Raw genomic sequence first — 20734 nt, 5'->3', positions numbered from 1 at the left:
AGATTGGAGCACAAAGGTTCAGCATGAAGACCATGAATATATCCAGACATCGGAAACATTGTAATTTCCCCCCCGGGGATCAATAAAAAGTAAAAATTATTATTATTATTATTATTATAAGATCACATGACAAACAAATCAAAATCAACACGACTCAGTCTCACAGCTCCAAATTGTTTGAGTTAAAGAGTGAGTATACAAGAGTATATTGTATATATATATATACACATATGTACTATATATATATATATATATATATATATATTTATACGCATATATACATATATATGTACTATATATATATATATATACACATATATGTACTATATATATATTTAGATACATATGTACTATATATATATATATATATATATATATATATATATATATATATATATATATAGTAGAGGTGTTGAAATTAATCAAATAATCGATGCATCGACTCGTGGACGTGGACGATGCTGCATTGATAATCGGCCGGGCCATAATCAATTATTTCTGTTTATAATTTAATGTATGCCTGACAACCTTTCTGTTTACATATTCTGGTATGTTTTGCAGATTCAGGAAGTGCCGTGTGCTCAGTGCTGTAGTTTATTTTAGTATTAGAGCACTGCAGAATGTTTGGTTGTTGAAGCTTGAAAAGCTATGAATTAAATATCCTATATGGCTTTAATAGAAAAATGTATTTGATGCATCGAGATATCGAATCGCTGACATGATAATCGTAATCAAATTGGGACATCAGTGAAGATTCACACCTCTATTATATATATATATATATATATATATATATATATATAGAGTACATATATTATATAGTACATATATATACAGTACATATATATAGTACATATATATGTACTGTATATATATATATATTAGGGTAGATAAAGACGTGTTTTTTGTCACTTTTTTCTTAGTTTCTTATGGTTCTTTCAGCATTTTTTTCCGACGTTTCGGTAGCTTCTTTCGATGTTTTAGGCATTTCTTTGAGGGCGTTTCGACCGTGGGCGACAGGTAATGTAGGCTCAAGCCTTCCCAAATAGATGCGGACAGACAGCTATCCTTGGTATTTTATTGTGACAATCGGCGGGGGAAATTCCAACATTACTTAATGGACATCAAATACACCCTCACTGGAAATTTCGACAAAATGTCAAATGAAGCATCAAAATAGTTACAAAAACGTTAATTAGGGCTGTCAAAATAACGTTAATAGCGTTAATTACGATTAATTAATCTGAGAAAAAATAACGCGTTAAAAAAATAACGCAGATTAATCCATTCCATATTGACGTTTGACCCGGAGCCGTTCTAGCCTCCATTGGACTGTAAAATGAAGGAGGGAGACGAGAATGTGCTGCCTGGATCATTAACTGGAACATTTACTTGTAAAAATCTTCTTCCTGCCAACCCTGGCTACCGAAATCTGGAGCCACTGATATGTCTGCTCTTCTCTCTGATGCTCTGAAGACGATACAGGAAACACAAACACCGCTGCATGTGACGCTAGTTAACACTATACTCAACAGCAGCTAACGTTAGCCTACCGCTAGCTAGTTAACACTATACTCGACAGCAGCTAACGTTAGCCTACCGCTAGCTAGTTAACACTATACTCGACAGCAGCTAACGTTAGCCTACCGCTAGCTAGTTAACACTATACTCGACAGCAGCTAACGTTAGCCTACCGCTAGCTAGTTAACACTATACTCGACAGCAGCTAACGTTCGCTAGCTAGTAGCTGGATTAAACATGGTTAAAATGCTGACAGCTAACGCTGAACGGTGTAAAGTTTGACTGTGTTTTAGCCGTCGGAGAAACAACACAGACGGTGCGTTCAATGAAACTGGTAAACTACAGCCTCGTGGTGCATTTGAAGTTATTGTAAATGTCCTTTTCCCATCTGGTGGTTGTTTTTGTCGTTCAACAGCAATTTACTAGTGAAATAAGTTATTGTTATTGTTATACATTATTATTAAATCATTTAATTTTGACCATATGGCCTTAGCAATAAACAAGCCGTTCTTTAATGTCACCAACTGTTGTTTAGTACCCTTTGTTTTCTTTTCTTTTTTTACTTTCTTAAAAAGTATCGGTTCAGGCACCGTTAATTATGTATGCGATTCATTTCGATTAATTAATCACAGAGTATGTAATTAATTAGATTCCATTTTTTAATTGTTTGACAGCCCTAACGTTAATAAAACCCTGTTTATCTTCCCAGTCTGTTAGTGAAGGGAACCAGTGAAGTTTAACGGCTTCATCTCTCCAGGCGGCTCCACTCGGCCGGAGGGTCTCGGGGTCCTCTCGGCTTCTGAATACGACAGTTAAACCCTGAAACACACAAACACACGGCGTCTCAGTGTCCCTGCACCAATCAGAATGTATTCTTCATTATGAAGAGTGCAGATAAAGACGCTTTCATGAAGTTTTTGTTGCTTCTCTCTACGTCGAAAGAAGCAACAAAGACGTCGAAAAAAGCGTCAAGAAAGCGACAAACAACTCGAAAAAAAGAACTGCTAGCGTGGCACGCCCTCATACTCAGCTTCTGACTGGCTAGTAGTCCTTACCTAGGTACTGAGCGACTGCCAACAAAGATGTTACAGCAGTGAGAGGTCTCACTCTGTAGCTAAAACAGAGACCTGAACACAGGGTGAAAAGAGGAGCTGCAGCAATGTGCAGAACAACAAAAATATGGTGTTTTTTGAAAATTAAACCATGCAAACCTATTCTGGTACAACCTCTAAATACAATTATCAACCTGAAAATGAGAATAATATGAGCACTTTAATGATAAATGGCTTGTTTCCTCACTAACTGACTGCAGTGTAGTGGCTGTATCGGAAAAAAACACACGTTTGTACAGGGTGCGATTTGTGAAGAAAGTCTTTTGATCATGCACAACAAAACGTAAGAGAAATTCCCCTTTTAATACCACCCTGGATATAGAGCCACTCAGCCAGCCATGCCAAAACACGTATTTATTAACTTTAATATCCAACGTAAAATAATCTCAGAGTGAAACAGCACAATGTGGTGTCAACATAAAACACAGCGTGTTCAAGCCAGCGAGCGAGTTCACTTTGTGGCGAAAACAAAATACTTTCACCCAGGAAACGCTTGTTCGTACCTCGGGATTGTCACTATCTTTTTCCTTAACTTAACCAGTCATCACTGCATGACGCTCACTTTTTCTGGCTAAACTCCACTACCACGGCCCCTGAAAGGAGCGTCATCTGGCGGAGCTCTGTAGCCGGCTCACAGTCACCTATTGGCGGCTAAACAACTGCCGCTGGTAGCCGGCATCCCGGAGCTCTGTGGCGGCTCACAGTCACCTACTGGCGGCTAAACAACTGTCGCTGGTAGCCGGCATCCCGGAGCTCTGTGGCGGCTAAATACAACCAGCAACTGCTGCTCAGATTTTATCCTTCTATGACAGTATGTGTTCACGTTACAGCGCTTTACTTAGTTTATTATACTGCTATTTTATATACTGGTATATTTTATTTTTAACTAATAAATGGTTTAGGCTATTGGTAAAGTATGGTCACTTTGATGGAGGGGGTACATTTTATATACAGATACAGATAAAAAATAATACACGTAGACCAGAAAGGGTGGAATCCGGCAAATCATTGTGCGTATGTATTACATTTGTATAGTTCTTGTTTCGCCGTTTCAACAATAGCCGCTGCAGCTTCCTTGCCACCTATACTTCACAAGTTTAAAAATACATTGGCGGTCCCGTAGCTTCTGCTCCATAGCAAAATGGTGGCCGTTGAGTGTGAGTAGCGTCCAGCGTTCCACACTCAACATTCAGGGCCCTATTTTAACGATCTGAGCGCACGGCGTAAAGCGCCTGGTGCAGGTGTGTTTAGGGCATGTCCAAATCCACTTTTGCTAGTTTGACGGCGGAAAAAAGGGTGTGCTGGGCGCATGGTTCTAAAGGGTTGTACTTAGTGTCTTCATTAATCAGAGGTGTGTTTTGGGCGTAACAATCAACCAATCAGAGATCATCTCCCATTCCCTTTAAAAGCCAGGTGCGTTTGGACCTTGGAGCATTGCTGTTATGATGGAGGATTTGCACCGTAATATTTTTATTTGTAATCTTCTGCATGTGTGTGTGCTGCTGTGCGTCCCTGTGTGTGTAACAAGCATAGTGTGTGCGTGCTGTGCACGAGCCTAGGAGCATTTTACTAATGCTCTGTTAAAATAACAATGAAATGCTGCGTTACTGACTTTAGACCAGGTTGGAGCCATCACTTCCCGCTGCCTCAAGATAGCAATACGCCCAGAGTGCACCTGAACACACCTCCCTGTAAGACCAGCACGCCCAGAATGCACCTGAACACACCTCCCTGTAAGACCAGAATGCACCTGAACACACCTCCCTGTAAGACCAGCACTCCCAGAATGCACCTGAACACACCTCCCTGTAAGACCAGCACTCCCAGAATGCACCTGAACACACCTCCCTGTAAGACCAACACGCCCATGGGCCACAGATGGGTGCAGGAAACTGACAACTGCGTCGGTCTTAAACTAGCAAAGACACTCGGGTCGGGCTTAGCGCTGCGCTGTGCCGGGTGCAAGATAAGACCCTTAGACCGCTTTTATTGCAGCATCAGCAGTGCTGCGTTTGGCCACACTTCATCAATGTACTCAAAATAGCAAGTGTAATTACAGAAGTGCGCGATTTGAGACATAGCAAGACTGTCCAGGTGTACTGACCGATACCGCCAGGTGAGCAGAGGGTCATGTCCGGGACTGACGGTGACAAATCTTCATAATCGTGGTCCGTTGATGAAAGACGTTTAACTGTAAGAGAGAAGAGTCACTGAGTCACTTAACTATCTCCTCCTCACATTTTCATTCTCACATCCCTCCTTTTCGCCTTACCTGGAAGCAGCCCCTCCTCCAGCCTGTGATTGGATGGCTGTGCCGTGTCGTAGATGGGCGTGACCGAGAGCGGCAGGGTGTTTGGTTTAGTTCGAGGTCTGACGCTGCTGTAGACGGCCGCTGCCGATGCTCCTGCACGGTCGTTGTCATAGTAATGGGACGGGGACGGGGGCAGGGTCCTGAGGATTAAATATCATGAGACGGTCACACATAGGGAAGAACATTTGAGAGACAGAAACACTCACCGTGAGTCAAAATTATGACATACAGATCCTTTTCTGCAATAAAAGTACTAATACACTAGGTGGAAATACTCAAATACAAGTTAAAGGCCTGTATTCAAAACCTCATTGAAGTAAAAGTGTGTAAGAAGGAAGGAAGCATTGAAAAAGTGGATCCCAAAACACAGGGCTTTCAAGCCGGGGAGCAGAGTTCATGTCCTGGAAGAAGTTAAGGAGAAAACACAAGACTTTCACCAGGAAACAGGTGTTCATGTCCTGAAGAAGTTAAGGAGAAAACACAAGACTTTCACCAGGAAACAGGTGTTCATGTCCTGAAGAAGTTAAGGAGAAAACACAAGACTTTCACCAGGAAACAGGTGTTCATGTCCCAGGAATACTACACTGAACAAAATAAACTGCCCCCATTTTTCATGAGCTGAACTCAAAGATCTAAGACTTTTCTATGTACACAAAAGGCCTATTTCTCTCAAATATTGTTCACAAATCTGTCTAAATCTGTGTTAGTGAGCCGAGATAATCCATCCACCTCACAGGTATGGCATATCAAGATGCTGATTAGACAGTATGATTATTGCACAGGTGTGACTTAGGCTGGCCACAATGAAAAGCCACTCTAAAATGTGCAGTTTTACTGTATTGGGGGGGTCCGAAAACCAGTCAGTATCTGGTGTTATGGTTAGGGTTCATCTCTGTCTCTCTCCCTCTCTCTCCCTCTCTCTCTCTCCCTCTCTCTCTCTCTCTCTCTCTCTCTCTCTCTCTGTCTCTCACTCACAGACTGCGACCAAATGGTCGCATTTTGCGACCAAAATTTGAGAGAATTAGAGAGGCCTACTTGTAGTGGAACGTTATTGGCCAGTGCCCCTAATGTTTACATACATTTGTTAAGTATTGTTTTTAACTGTGAAATGACCAAAAGGTTACTAAACACTTTATTACTAAGCACTTTTTTATTAATTCTGAATGTATGGTATATTTTTTTAATATTTGTACTGTCGTGGCAGCGATGGTGCCGTCGGTTTACCTTCTATGTTGCATCTTCAAAAGTGCACAATAAAATGTGACACTGAATTTGATAAAGCACATTGTAATTTCTGCATCTATTACCAAAGTAGATCAAGATGGCGCTGCAGAATGGCGACACGGTGTGTTGGAGCGCTCTGTTTTGTTTTTTAACTTTGTTTCTTGCGATGGTACCCGGATCTCATTCACAAGTGAAGAGCTCGTGAACTTCAGGGGAACAACACCATCAGACTTATTTCCCACTTTTCTTCTCCCTTCACTGGAAATTTTGGACATTCTGGTCAAAGGTGCGCTCACCTTTGCTCACGCAGCGAAACGCCGGAGGAGAGGGAAACGGGCCGGTGCGCTGGTGCGTCTCCGCCAGCGAGGATCACGCACACCGTTACCTGGAATATTCCTCTCTAACGTGCGCTCTCTGCCCAACAAAGTGGAGGAATTACAACTGCTGTTGAGGGGAAACAGGGACTTTTCTTCATCTGCTGTTTTGTGCTTCACGGAGACGTGGCTCTGTGGAATAATACCGGACTCTGCGCTGCAGCTGGCAGGCTTCCAGCTTTTCAGAGCGGACAGAGACACGGACCTCTCCGGCAAAACTAAAGGTGGAGGAATCTGTTTCTACATCAACAGCGGTTGGTGCAACGATGTGACAGTGATCCAGCAGCATTGTTCTCCTGACCTGGAGTATTTCATCATAAACTGTAAGCCTTTTTATTCACCCCGTGAGTTCCATTCATTCATTCTGGTCGGTGTTTACATCTCACCGCAGGCCAACGTGCAGGACGCGCAGCGCATGCTTGCCGACCAGATACTGTGTGTGGAGCGGACCAACCCGGACTCCCTAGTTATTGTCCTTGGTGACTTTAATAAAGGGAACCTCACTCATGAACTCCCTAAATATAGACAACATATTAAATGCCCGAGAGGAGAACATTCTGGATCACTGTTAGACCACAGTCAGGGATGCTTATCACGTTGTCCCCCGTGCTGCACTGGGGCACTCTGACCACGTCATGGTCCACCTGATCTCTCACCTGAAACTAAAGCTCTGCAAACCTGTAGCGAGGACATCAAGGAAGTGGACCAGTGTAGCTGTGGAGGATCTCCAGTCGTGTTTGGATTGTACTGACTGGGATGTGTTCAGGACTGCTACCAACAGTCTGGATGAGTACACAGAGGCTGTGACGTCATACATCAGCTTCTGTGAGGACTGCTGTGTTCCATCAAGCACCAGGGTGAGTTACAACAATGACAAACCCTGGTTCACAGCCAAACTCAGAAGGTTAAGGCTGGCTAAGGAAGACTCGTTCAGGAGTGGGGACAAAGACAGATTTAAAGAGTCAAAGTACAAGTTTAGCAAGGCAGTGAAGGAGGCTAAACATCGGTACTCTGAGAAGCTCCAACGCCAGTTCTCAGCTAACGACTCTGCGACTGTCTGGAAAGGACTTAGGCAGATCACCAACTTCAAGCCTAAAACCCCCCACTCCTTCAATGACCGACACCTAGCCAACGACCTGAACGAGTTCTACTGTCGATTTGAAAGACAAAAGGACAGTCCTGACACCATCCCCCACGACACCTCCCTACAGCTACAGCCACTGTGCATCACCTCCACCTCGCCCACCTCAGCAGGGTCCTGGGCCCCCCCACCAATGCCCTCCTTAAAGGTCCCCTCCACCTCCACCCCCCCTCCCACCTCAGTGACGACTCTCTCCATCCACGAGAGGGACGTCAACAGACTCTTTAGGAGACAGAATCCCAGGAAAGCTGCTGGACCGGATGCTGTCTCCCCATCCAGCTTGAAGCACTGCGCTGACCAGCTGTCTCCAGTGTTCACAGACATTTTTAACACCTCACTGGAGACATGTCACGTGCCAGCCTGCTTCAAGACCTCAACCATAATCCCTGTCCCCAAGAAGCCAAGATCCCCCCAGGGCTGCGTTCTTTCTCCTCTGCTCTTCTCCCTGTACACCAACAGCTGCACCTCCGGTCACCAGTCCGTCAAGCTTCTGAAGTTTGCGGACGACACCTCCCTCATCGGACTCATCTCTAATGGAGACGAGTCCGCCTACAGGTGGGAGGCTGACCACCTGGTGACCTGGTGCAACCAAAACAACCTAGAGCTCAATGCTCTAAAGACAGTGGAGATGGTTGTGGACTTCAGAAAGAACCCAGCCCCACCTGCCCCCATCACCCTCTGTGGCTCCACAATTGACACTGTGGAGTCTTTCTGCTTCCTGGGAACTACCATCTCCCAGGACCTCAAGTGGGAGCTGAACATCAGCTCCCTCGTGAAGAAAGCACAACAGAGGATGCACTTCCTGCGGCAGCTGAAGAAATTCAACCTGCCAAAGACAATGATGGTGGACTTCTACACAGCCATCATTGAGTCCATCCTCACATCCTCCATCACAATCTGGTACGCTGCTGCCACTGCCAAGGACAAGGGCAGACTGCAGCGTGTCATTCGGTCAGCTGAGAAGGTGATTGGCTGCAATCTGCCGCCGCTCCAGGACCTATACGCCACCAGGACTCTGAAGCGTGCTGGAAAGATTGTGGCTGACCCTTCCCACCCCGGACACAAGCTCTTTGAGCCACTCCCCTCTGGCAGGAGGATGAGGTCCATCAGGACCAAAACCTCACGCCACATAAACAGTTTTTTCCCCTCCGCCACTAGCCTTCTAAACAAGGCTCGGAACCCCCCCTGACTCTCTCCACACCCCACCTCTGGCTCCTCATGCCACTGTACCTACTCTGCTGTAGCGTCCCTTTTTACTACTGTTTAACTTATTTTACTATTTATTTAAATTTATTTTATCGTTATTAATACGTACTGTGTGTATATGTTTATACTTATATTGTTTATATTCTTTTTATCCTTCTTATATTTGTATGTGTGACATGCTCCAACAACACCATGACAAATTCCTCGTATGTGCAACGTACTTGGCAATAAAATCCCTTTCTGATTCTGATTCTGAAGTATGTATTAGTAATTAGTATTAATAATAAAAAAATAATTTGGTTAGCATGTTGATTTACGGCGTGTGCCCCTAAATTTTCTGGTTGTGTCCCTAAAATTTTCATTTGGGGGCCACTGAGCTCCTAATGAAAAAAAGTTAGTCTGGAGCCCTGCTTTTTATTGTGTCCAGCCTAAGTCACACCTGTGCAATAATCCTGCTGTCTAATCAGCATCTTGAGATGCCACACCTGTGAGGAGGATGGATTATCTCCAAGGGGGTAAGCTTCGCTTCAGAGCTCGAACCTCCTATGGCGCCATTTTGATGCTACAAAGCGATCACCCGACGTTAGCATCCCATTGACTGCCATTCATTTTGACGTCACTTTTACAGAGAATAACTTTACATCTGAAGAGTTTAAAGACTCTATTTGTCCGTTGTTTATTTCTAAAGAAACACGACAATGTATAAAAGGCTCCATTACCTTGTACCTCACGTTATGGCTCCGTAGCAGACGTTTTTATAAAAATAGGCTAACGATTGGGTCATAACCACGAGACTTACTGTCTCATAGTAGAGGAATTACCGTATAGTACAGGAGAAGCTCTCAGGCAGTTTGGACTTCCATTAGCTGTTTAAGTTTAATTACTAATGTTAACTATCATTTTAGTGATCAATAATTAGCCTGTGTCTATGTTATCTCCTTACATATACCTACGCTCTCCGTCTCTGCTAGATTGGGAATGATTGAGATTTCTCTTGGCACAGCTACCAGAAGACTTCCAACTTTCAGACAGGTTGCTCACGTCACATCTACGTCTTCAAGCTCAGTTGGAGGCTGCTCAGTAACGCTCAGCCATCACCGGGAAAGATCTTCTAATATCCTTCACTGGTCTCCGTCCAGAGACACGGGATCTGCTGGTCCATTCTTATATACTGTCTATGATTATCTCGGCAAAGGAGAAGTGCTCACTAACACAGATTTAGACAGACAATATTTGAGAGAAATAAGCCTTTTGTGTACGTAGAAAACAGTCTTAGATCTTTGAGTTCAGCTCATGAAAAATGGGGGCAAAAACAACAAGTGTTGCGTTCATAATTTTGTTCAGTGTACTTAAAGGCACCGCTGTTTTAACCCAAACCACAATCTTTTTTTATAATCTTAACTAGTGGTTTTGGTGTCTAAACTTAACTATCGTCGCCACATGATGATCACCTATCAAGCTCAGATTTAAACATAACTTATGATCTATTAAGGTCAGTGTAACGTTTATCAGTTCAATTTTCTAAGCACAAACAGACATTTGGAAAAACAGAAAAATGGGTTCAAATATCCAATTTTTTCGTAGCTAGGCGGGACAAGGGAGAGAATATCATCGCAGTATTGAATAATTGGAGCTCAGACGCAATTTTGTAATTTTCTAAATTTCTGATCCTCTGAATAAAAACAGAAAATTGTAAAAACAGTTTAAAGATCCAATTTTTTAATTTGCCAAGGTGGAAAAAAATGAAAAATTGGACATTTAAACCCATTTTTCTGTTTTTCCAAATGTCCGTTTGTGCTTAGAAAGTTGAACTGATAAGCGTTACACCGACCAATTAAGTCCAAGTGTTGCTATTTTTTTTAACTTTTAGGTTGAAGAGGTGTTTGTTTACCTGGTGGATCTGGGCGGGGCTACAGCAGAGTGGGCGGGGTCTACTGTGGGGGGGTGTTTGGGCTTGTTGACCACAGCGTACGTATCATTCATGTCCGGCTGCTGTGACAATCTGCACACATTAGGAAACACACACACAGAGAGAGAGAGAGAGACAACTCACTCAGCAATCCTCTGAACTGTCCCTTTAACACAGCTGCATATTCAAAGCTCAGCAGGAAGTCCCAGCACTCGCTACTTCCTGGTCCTGCCGTGGGGCCGTAGTCGTCATGGTTACACTGATTGTTACAAGAGTGATCTAACCGGATCACAGCCACACAGGCGGCACAGTTACTGATATTTATCTGTGGTTAATATCATCATCATCATCATCTCTAATGTCTGCTCTTCTCTCTCTTAGTCTCACTTCCTCAACTCTTTCGCTACTCGCTTCTCCTCTCGTTTCCTCTCTCGTCTCCTCTCTTGTCTCCTCTCTCGTTTCCTCTCTCGTTTCCTCTCTCGTCTCCTCTCTCGTCTCTTCTCTCGTCTCCTCTCTCGTCTCCTCTCTTGTCTCCTCTCTCGTCTCCTCTCTCGTCTCCTCTCTCGTCTCCTCTCTCGTCTCCTCTCTCGTCTCCTCTCTTGTTTCCTCTCTCGTCTCCTCTCTCGTCTCCTCTCTCGTCTCCTCTCTCGTCTCCTCTCTCGTCTCCTCTCTCGTCTTCTCTCTCGTCTTCTCTCTCGTCTCCTCTCTTGTCTCCTCTCTTGTCTCCTCTCTCGTTTCCTCTCTCGTCTCCTCTCTCGTCTCCTCTCTCGTCTCCTCTCTTGTCTCTTCTCTCGTTTCCTCTCTCGTCTCCTCTCTCGTCTTCTCTCTCGTCTTCTCTCTCGTCTCCTCTCTTGTCTCCTCTCTCGTTTCCTCTCTCGTCTCCTCTCTCGTCTTCTCTCTCGTCTTCTCTCTCGTCTTCTCTCTTGTCTCTCCTCTCGTCTCCTCTCTTGTCTCCTCTCTTGTCTCCTCTCTCGTTTTCTCTCTCGTCTCCTCTCTCGTCTTCTCTCTTGTCTTCTCTCTCGACTTCTCTCTCGTCTTCTCTCTTGTCTCTCCTCTCGTCTCCTCTCTTGTCTCCTCTCTTGTCTCCTCTCTTGTCTCCTCTCTCGTTTTCTCTCTTGTCTCCTCTCTCATTTCCTCTCTCGTCTCCTCTCTCGTCTTCTCTCTTGTCTTCTCTCTCGACTTCTCTCTCGTCTTCTCTCTTGTCTCTCCTCTCGTCTCCTCTCTTGTCTCCTCTCTTGTCTCCTCTCTTGTCTCCTCTCTCGTTTTCTCTCTTGTCTCCTCTCTCATTTCCTCTCTCGTCTTCTCTCTTGTCTTCTCTCTCGACTTCTCTCTCGTCTTCTCTCTTGTCTCTCCTCTCGTCTTCTCTCTTGTCTTCTCTCTTGTCTCCTCTCTCGTCTTCTCTCTTGTCTCTCCTCTCATCTCCTCTCTTGTCTCCTCTCTTGTCTCCTCTCTTGTCTCCTCTCTCGTTTTCTCTCTTGTCTCCTCTCTCATTTCCTCTCTCGTCTCCTCTCTCGTCTTCTCTCTTGTCTTCTCTCTCGAATTCTCTCTCGTCTTCTCTCTTGTCTCTCCTCTCGTCTTCTCTCTTGTCTTCTCTCTTGTCTCCTCTCTCGTCTTCTCTCTTGTCTCTCCTCTCATCTCCTCTCTTGTCTCCTCTCTTGTCTCCTCTCTTGTCTCCTCTCTCGTCTCCTCTCTCGTCTCCTCTCTCGTTTCCTCTCTCGTCTCCTCTCTCGTCTCCTCTCTCGTCTCCTCTCTCGTCTCCTCTCTCGTCTCCTCTCTCGTCTCCTCTCTCGTCTCCTCTCTCGTCTCCTCACTTGTCTCCTCTCTCGTTTCCTCTCTCGTCTCCTCTCTCGTCTCCTCTCTTGTCTCCTCTCTCGTCTCCTCTCTCGTCTCCTCTCTTGTCTCTCCTCTCGTCTCCTCTCTTGTTTCCTTTCTTGTTTCCTTTCCTCCCTCACTGTTTTCTGCTTCTTTCACTTGTCTCCTCCTCTCTCACCTTTCCTTTCTTCCTCCGTACACTCTTCCTCTTTTCTACATATCATCCTCTCATCTTCCATTTTATCATCCTCTCCCCCACTCGGTCACCTCTCCTCCTGTTCTCACTTCCTCCTTCCTCACCTATTTCAATCCTTAAATTTCTTTTGCTTCTCTTTTCTTTTCTTTCGCATCTAAACCTCCTCCTCCTCCTCCTCCTCCTCCTCTTCCTCTCGGTTTCCATGGCAAAGTGGTAACACATGGGGATGGAGGGTGAGAAAGTGTTAATTTACTGTAACACCATGGAGAGAGAGAGAGAAGAGACACACACACACACACACAGACAGACAGACAGACAGACAGACAGACAGACAGAGAGAGACAGACAGACAGAGAGAGACAGACAGATTGAGAGAGAGACAGACAGACTGACTCTACCTCTTGGAGACAGGAGGTGGTTTCACGGGTTTCTTCTGCTGCTGGTGAACAAACAGAATAGTTTACTTCAGTTCATCTGCAGTCTTCAAAAGTCACATATGTATTTATTTTTTATTTATTTGACAGAAAAAAAGGCCTTTGAAGGTACAAAAGAACTCTTAAATATGTCTTTATTACTCTAAAATTTCCTTCGGGATGAATGAAGTATCTATCTATGTTATATCTCTGCATCAACGGAACGTTAGCTTAGCGTCTCCCCATTATCTCCATAGACAGTTGAAGAAATGGACCACCAGGTCCCGTGTCTCTGGACGGAGACCAGTGAAGTCTCTTTCCCGGTGATGGCTGAGCGTTACTGAGCAGCCTCCAACTGAGCTTGAAGACGTAGATGTGACGTGAGCAACCTGTCTGAAAGTTGGAAGTCTTCTGGTAGCTGTGCCAAGAGAAATCTCAATCATTCCCAATCTAGCAGAGACGGAGAGCGTAGGTATATGTAAGGAGATAACATAGACACAGGCTAATTATTGATCACTAAAATGATAGTTAACATTAGTAATTAAACTTAAACAGCTAATGGAAGTCCAAACTGCCTGAGAGCTTCTCCTGTACTATACGGTAATTCCTCTACTATGAGACAGTAAGTCTCGTGGTTATGACCCAATCGTTAGCCTATTTTTATAAAAACGTCTGCTACGGAGCCATAACGTGAGGTACAAGGTAATGGAGCCTTTTATACATTGTCGTGTTTCTTTAGAAATAAACAATGGACAAATAGAGTCTTTAAACTCTTCAGATGTAAAGTTATTCTCTGTCAAAGTGACGTCAAAATGAATGGCAGTCAATGGGATGCTAACGGGAGGTGATGGCTTGGTAGCATCAAAATGGCGCCATAGGAGCTACGCTTTGTGAGGAGAAGCTGACCCTCTTGGTTATCTCTGCTGATTCTTCACATCTGTTTCCACTTTTTTGGTTTCATTGATTTTAAAATGGTTCAACGATGGGCCCTCAGTCCATGGCAACAACATGTCTCTTATACAGAAATAAACAGACCGTAGAAGACCGTGATTGACCAATCAGAATTGAGTATTCAACCAAGGGCGTGTAATAACCAAGGGGGTCAGCTTCTCCTCAGACCGCAAACCTCCTATGGCGCCATTTTGATGCTACCAAGCCATCACCTCCCGTTAGCATCCCATTGACTGCCATTCATTTTGACGTCACTTTGACAGAGAATAACTTTACATCTGAAGAGTTTAAAGACTCTATTTGTCCGTTGTTTATTTCTAAAGAAACACGACAATGTATAAAAGGCTCCATTACCTTGTAGCTCACGTTATGGCTCCGTAGCAGACGTTTTTATAAAAATAGGCTAACGATTGGGTCATAACCACGAGACTTACTGTCTCATAGTAGAGGAATTACCGTATAGTACAGGAGAAGCTCTCAGGCAGTTTGGACTTCCATTAGCTGTTTAAGTTTAATTACTAATGTTAACTATCATTTTAGTGATCAATAATTAGCCTGTGTCTATGTTATCTCCTTACATATACCTACGCTCTCCGTCTCTGCTAGATTGGGAATGATTGAGATTTCTCTTGGCACAGCTACCAGAAGACTTCCAACTTTCAGACAGGTTGCTCACGTCACATCTACGTCTTCAAGCTCAGTTGGAGGCTGCTCAGTAACGCTCAGCCATCACCGGGAAAGATCTTCTAACATCCTTCACTGGTCTCCGTCCAGAGACACGGGACCTGCTGGTCCAGTTTATATACTGTCTATGGTAATAACTCGCTCTACATAAACTCTTACATGCAACAGTGACCGGGGACATTTTTATACTTTAACACGTTAACTACATTTCCCTGATTTAGCATTTTCAACGCAGGACTTTTACTTGTAAAAGAGTATTTTTACTGTGTGGTATTAGTACTTTTACTGCAGTAAAGTGTAAAGAATACTTCCTCCACCCCTGGAAGGGAGAAGAAATATGTTTCTAAATATCAGCGTCATCAACAGACAAACAGAGAGACAGACAGACAGACAGACAGACAGACAGACAGACAGACAGATGGACAGACAGAGAGACAGGTTGAGAGAGCGAGAGAGACAGACAGACAGACAGACAGACAGAAAGAAAGACAGAGAGACAGACAGACAGAGAGACAAGTTGAGAGAGAGACAGACAGACAGACAGACAGACAGAAAGGTTGAGAGAGAGAGAGAGAGAGAGAGAGAGAGAGAGAGAGACACAGAGAGACAAATGGACAGACAGACAGGTTGAGAGAGAGAGAGACAGACAGATTTAGAGAGACAGACAGAGAGACAGAGAGACAGACACAGAGACAGACAGACAGGTTGAGAGAGAGAGACAGACAGACAGACAGACACATTGAGAGACAGACAGACAGACAGAGAGACAGACAGATTAAGAGACAGATAGACAGATAGACAGAGAGACAGACAGACAGACAGACAGACAGACAGTGTGGTAGTAGTACTTTTACTGCAGTAAAGTGTAAAGAATACTTCCTCCACATCTGGAAAGGAGAAGGAATGTGTTTCTAAATATCCTCGTTTCCCTTTTTGATTGAGTAACATGTAATGATGTCTCCTTCTCAACCTCGAGAAGTTAGATTTAGTGACATAAATCAGAAGAATAAACAAAAAAGCTGCATGAAACCGATGAAGTCTGGATGGAAACGACATGTATTTAATGTGTGTTTGTCGTGATCGCTGTGTGGCTGTGCCTGCAGTTACAACGTGACGTTGTTATGGTTTTAATTTGAGTAAAGTTAAAGTGGAAGCGGACCTACCTGTCAGCGTGTGTCCTCCACTAGTTCTACTTTAGTTTTAGTGGATTTTCTTTCTGTTCAAATGTCGAGCAGCTTCCCTCTCTGTGTGTCTCTGAACAATATGCTCTCAAACTGTTTTGCATAGAGGAAGTCTGATTAACAATTCACTTCCTCTTTTCTTTCTGCAGCTGCTCTCCGTCTACTTCCTCCAACAAACTCATTTCATCAGCCCTTCAATTATTGTGTTTATATGCAGTTTAAAAAACTTTATATTCGGGGTAAGGCAATCAGGGTTCAAAATTAGCACCATCTACCAGCCAAATGCTGGTAAAATATGCAACTGGCTGGTAGATTTGCTTCACTCACCAGCCAAAAAGCAATGGTAGTCTATTGAGTGGCTGGTAAAATGTGACCATTCACTAGCCATTTGGCTGGTGGACGAAAAAGTTAATTTTGAACCCTGAAGGCAATAAACGCCATGTAAACAACGGTTAAAATCAGAGTTCTCAAAACCCGGTTAACTGACCGAGAGAAGTCCTTCAGTAACTGGGGGATTCCTGCATGTATACACCATAACCGGGGTGCCAAATTTGTTTCCCTACTACGGCCACGCCAAGACTCGCCCTTCAATAGCAGCTCGAGCAGTTAAGGTCAGGATAGCCGATTGGTCACTGGATAGGACCTACCTTGCGTAAGCATGGACGCCTGGCCAATAGGAGTGTGTGAATGCTGATCCCCCGCAATCGGGGTGTGATTTGGTTAAGCGTCTGCACATGCTCCAAATGCCCCTTCTTACTCCGCTGGCCCACGGTAGATGCTACATCGGATCTGATATATGTGTCAATGTCAAAGTATGTGCCGCTGGGCATGCCTTATTCTGCCTAATTCTGCCTAAATTGTGCCTAAATTCTGCCTAATTCTGCCTAATTCTGCCTAATTCTGCCTAAATTATGCCTAATTCTGCCCAAATTCTGCCTAATTATGCCTAATTCTGCCTAAATTTTGCCTAAATTTTGCCTAATTCTGCCTAAATTCTGCCTAATTCTGCATAAATTTTGCCTAATTCTGCCTAATTCTGCCTAAATTCTGCCTAATTCTGCCTAAATTTTGCCTAATTCTGCCTAATTCTGCCTAAATGTTGCCTAATTCTGCCTAAATTCTGCCTAATTCTGCCTAAATTTTGCCTAATTCTGCCTAAATTCTGCCTAAATTCTGCCTAAATTCTGCCTAATTCTGCCTAATTCTGCCTAATCCTGCCTAAATTCTGCCTAGATTTTGCCTAATTTTGCCTAATTCTGCCTAAATTCTGCCTAAATTCTGCCTAATTATGCCTAATTATGCCTAAATTCTGCCTAATTCTGCCTCTGATTGGCTTACCATGGTATTCTTACCCTAACCCTAACCAATCCCCATTCCCCATGCCTAAACCTAACTACGTTGACCATTCTAGCAGATCTGATTTAGGATCTACCCGGCCCAACACTAAGTGTTATTTGAAGTGGAAATAATCCGTCGGCGCTGTGAGTTGTAGTCATTGCTATGACACCATACAACAAAACGGCAATGCCCAAATCACAGATTGTCCATCTATGGCGTTCGTGGTTTGACTGATCATGACCATTTTCCCAAGATGGCGCCTGCTTGTAAACATGAACGCGACTTTATAAACTATCTTTGTAATAAACTGTCTGTACGCTTACAAAGTTCTCAATGCTTGGGTTAACATGTAGGGACCCTCATTATGCTACCGTGGAAGTGTGGTGATATTTTGAACCTAGCAAATACCAAGGGGGTAAGCGTCTGTCAACGACCCGTAGCTCCTATGGCGCCATTTTGATGCTACCAAGCCATCAGCTCCCGTTAGCATCCCATTGACTGCCATTCATTTTGACGTCACTTTGACAGAGAATAACTTTACATCTGAAGAGTTTAAAGACTCTATTTGTCCATTGTTTATTTCTAAAGAAACACGACAGTGTATAAAAGGCTCCATTACCTTGTACCTCACGTTATGGCTCCGTAGCAGACGTTTTTATAAAAATAGGCTAACGATTGGGTCATAACCACGAGACTTACTGTCTCATAGTAGAGGAATTACCGTATAGTACAGGAGAAGCTCTCAGGCAGTTTGGACTTCCATTAGCTGTTTAAGTTTAATTACTAATGTTAACTATCATTTTAGTGATCAATAATTAGCCTGTGTCTATGTTATCTCCTTACATATACCTACGCTCTCCGTCTCTGCTAGATTGGGAATGATTGAGATTTCTCTTGGCACAGCTACCAGAAGACTTCCAACTTTCAGACAGGTTGCTCACGTCACATCTACGTCTTCAAGCTCAGTTGGAGGCTGCTCAGTAACGCTCAGCCATCACCGGGAAAGATCTTCTAATATCCTTCACTGGTCTCCGTCCAGAGACACGGGATCTGTTGGTCCATTCTTATATACAGTCTATGGCGAATACTAGCATTATAAGCTCATCAGGTGTTTGCGCTAGCTTGTTTCAAGCTAGAGACACATTGATTAGCATGAAAACATGTCCCTGAGAACGATCGACTCTGTATCCATTTGTCCTTTAACTTGCTAACTCCACCCGACACTGGTTACAGATATAATGAGCCAAACAAGTTGTCATCTGAGAACACAGTGCTGTCCAACGCTGTTATAAGAGCGTGTGAATGAAACTTTAAGATGTTAAATTTTACTAATTTAGTGGCCGGTCGGATTAATTTTGACATACTGTAAGTCAACCGGAAGAAAAAGCTAGTTGTGCGTTGGCAGAGCGCCACCTACTGGCCCGGAGGTAGAGTTACTCCGTCATTCCTCCCCGCTCATGTATACAGGGAGAACTGGCTTAACCCAGTTATTCACTATTCACGGTTATTAACTAAGGGGCCATCCACACGGAGACGCTTTTTGATGCAAACGCACATGTTTTGCATCGTTTGGGCCGATCGTCCGAACGAATTCGGTAAACGCACTGCCTGAAAACGCACTTTTTTGAAACCTGGTCCAAGGGTGAAAAATTTGAAAACGGCTCTCTTTTGGCTGTCATCACCACACCCCTCGACCGCTAACGTTATGTAGCTAACGTTATGTAGCTAACGTTAAACATCGCTAAAGTAGCTGCCGCTCCAGCAGGGACGTAATGTTAACATTAGCTGCTATGGTTAGCCGTTTATAAAGTGGAAGTAGACAACTTATCAACTAGCTAGCTAATCTGTCTGCTTATCAACTCCTTGAACGGATTATAGTGACTTTTAGCACGGTTTATTGTAGAAAGGCTACCGTAAGAAAAATGTGTAGATTATCAAAAAGACATTGGCTCATTGATGTTTGTTTGACTGCCGATGTTAGCTAGCGCGCTAACGTTAGCTCGGCTAGCTAGCGCGCTGCAATCATGTCCGATGGCAGTCAGAATTGCAAAATAAAAAGCAATCCAACAGCACATTATACAATGTAAACAAAGACATGTTTTCTTGCGGCGGCCTTTATAAAATGAGGAGTGGTGATAGTTATTATCAGGGGCGGATCTAGAAAAATATTTATGAGGTGGCGAGAGCGGGGCAGGAATTTTTGAGGGGTGGCAACATATGGCAGACGTATACTGAATTTAATCACAGTTATCACAGTTTGATGAGAAATAGTATTTCCACTACAAAAGGGCACAGGCTGCCATTTACAAACTCAGACAGACAAACTTAATCTCATGCAATCAATGTCTGGCATTTGAGGTTTTATGTGAAAGTTCATATTAGGAATAAGTGACCATACGATGAGATCTCACTTAATAGGAGATAGAGGTATGATAGAAGTATTATCACAGGAAAGACATTAAGGTAAGACACAGGTGATGAGTGGCAGATGTGTGAGAGGGGAAGCAAGTCAATGTCTGACTGCAGTCGGACATTGTAGATTCGCGCTTGTAAATTGTCAAATTGGCCATCACTTTGAATTCGTTGCTGCCAAATGGGGTGGCAGCAGAGGTGGCAAGGCTTTCTTTTAGGGTGGCATTTGCCACCCTATGCCACCCCGGTAGATCCGCCTCTGGTTATTATAGTCTATCATGTTATGATCAGGAGTGACTGAAGACTATTGCTCTTCTTCTCCATTTTTGGTGAATTTCTGTAGCAGAACCAGCGCCACCTATAGGCCTGGAATATGAAGTAGCGCGTTGAATCTTTTACAAATGGATCCGTTTGGACACACATTTTTTTTACAAGGTTCCAGGGAAGACAGGGGAAAAAAAGATCGTTTTGGTACGTGTGGACGTGCCCTAAGACCATACCCCGGTTACTGCTGTGCATGTAAACGCAGTGACAGTGACTCTCAAAGCGAATGTTGTTGTGTGTTTTACCTGCGACAGGTTGGAGTAAAGCTGACGCTCGTCGGCTGCCTTCAGGAGTCGCTCGAACATACAGATGGCTGCTGTGAAGATGAACTGATACTGCTCCTGAAATACAAGTCAAACTTTTTATTCAGACTGTTCTTCAGGAAGCATTCATCTGTATAGCTGGTGAAAGAAAAGCTGTAATTTGTATTTATTCCACATATTTATTACTGTCAGCAGCACAGTGACTGCTGCTGTATAAGAGCGTGAAGATCCTCGTAGGCGCCAGAGCAGGGGGAATGAGCAGGGGAAACGCCAGAGCAGGGGGAATGAGAGGGGGGAGGAAACGCCAGAGCAAGGGGAATGAGAGGGGGGAACGCCAGAGCAGGGGGAATGACAGGAGGGAA

General features: G+C 43.9%; 1 protein-coding gene across 1 annotated transcript in view; it reads right to left on the bottom strand.

The window, feature by feature from the left end:
• Window positions 1-975: 975 nt before the first annotated feature.
• Window positions 976-20734, bottom strand: part of ptpn18 (protein tyrosine phosphatase non-receptor type 18) — a 42376-nt gene continuing 22617 nt past the window's right edge. Inside the window, exons 11-17 of the mRNA XM_036008465.1 lie at window positions 20355-20450; window positions 13205-13245; window positions 10781-10891; window positions 4906-5084; window positions 4738-4824; window positions 2209-2340; window positions 976-1196 (exon numbers count right to left, since the gene is read on the bottom strand). Coding sequence (XP_035864358.1) covers window positions 2267-2340; window positions 4738-4824; window positions 4906-5084; window positions 10781-10891; window positions 13205-13245; window positions 20355-20450 — 588 coding nt within the window. The 3' untranslated portion in view covers window positions 976-1196; window positions 2209-2266. The remainder of the gene's footprint in view (window positions 1197-2208; window positions 2341-4737; window positions 4825-4905; window positions 5085-10780; window positions 10892-13204; window positions 13246-20354; window positions 20451-20734) is intronic.

Source organism: Sander lucioperca, chromosome 12 (genome assembly GCF_008315115.2).
Source record: "Sander lucioperca isolate FBNREF2018 chromosome 12, SLUC_FBN_1.2, whole genome shotgun sequence".
In the NCBI taxonomy this organism is placed as follows: Eukaryota; Metazoa; Chordata; class Actinopteri; order Perciformes; family Percidae; genus Sander; species Sander lucioperca.
Note: the sequence above shows the minus strand (reverse complement) of the source record. Positions and strands in the feature narration are given on the sequence as shown.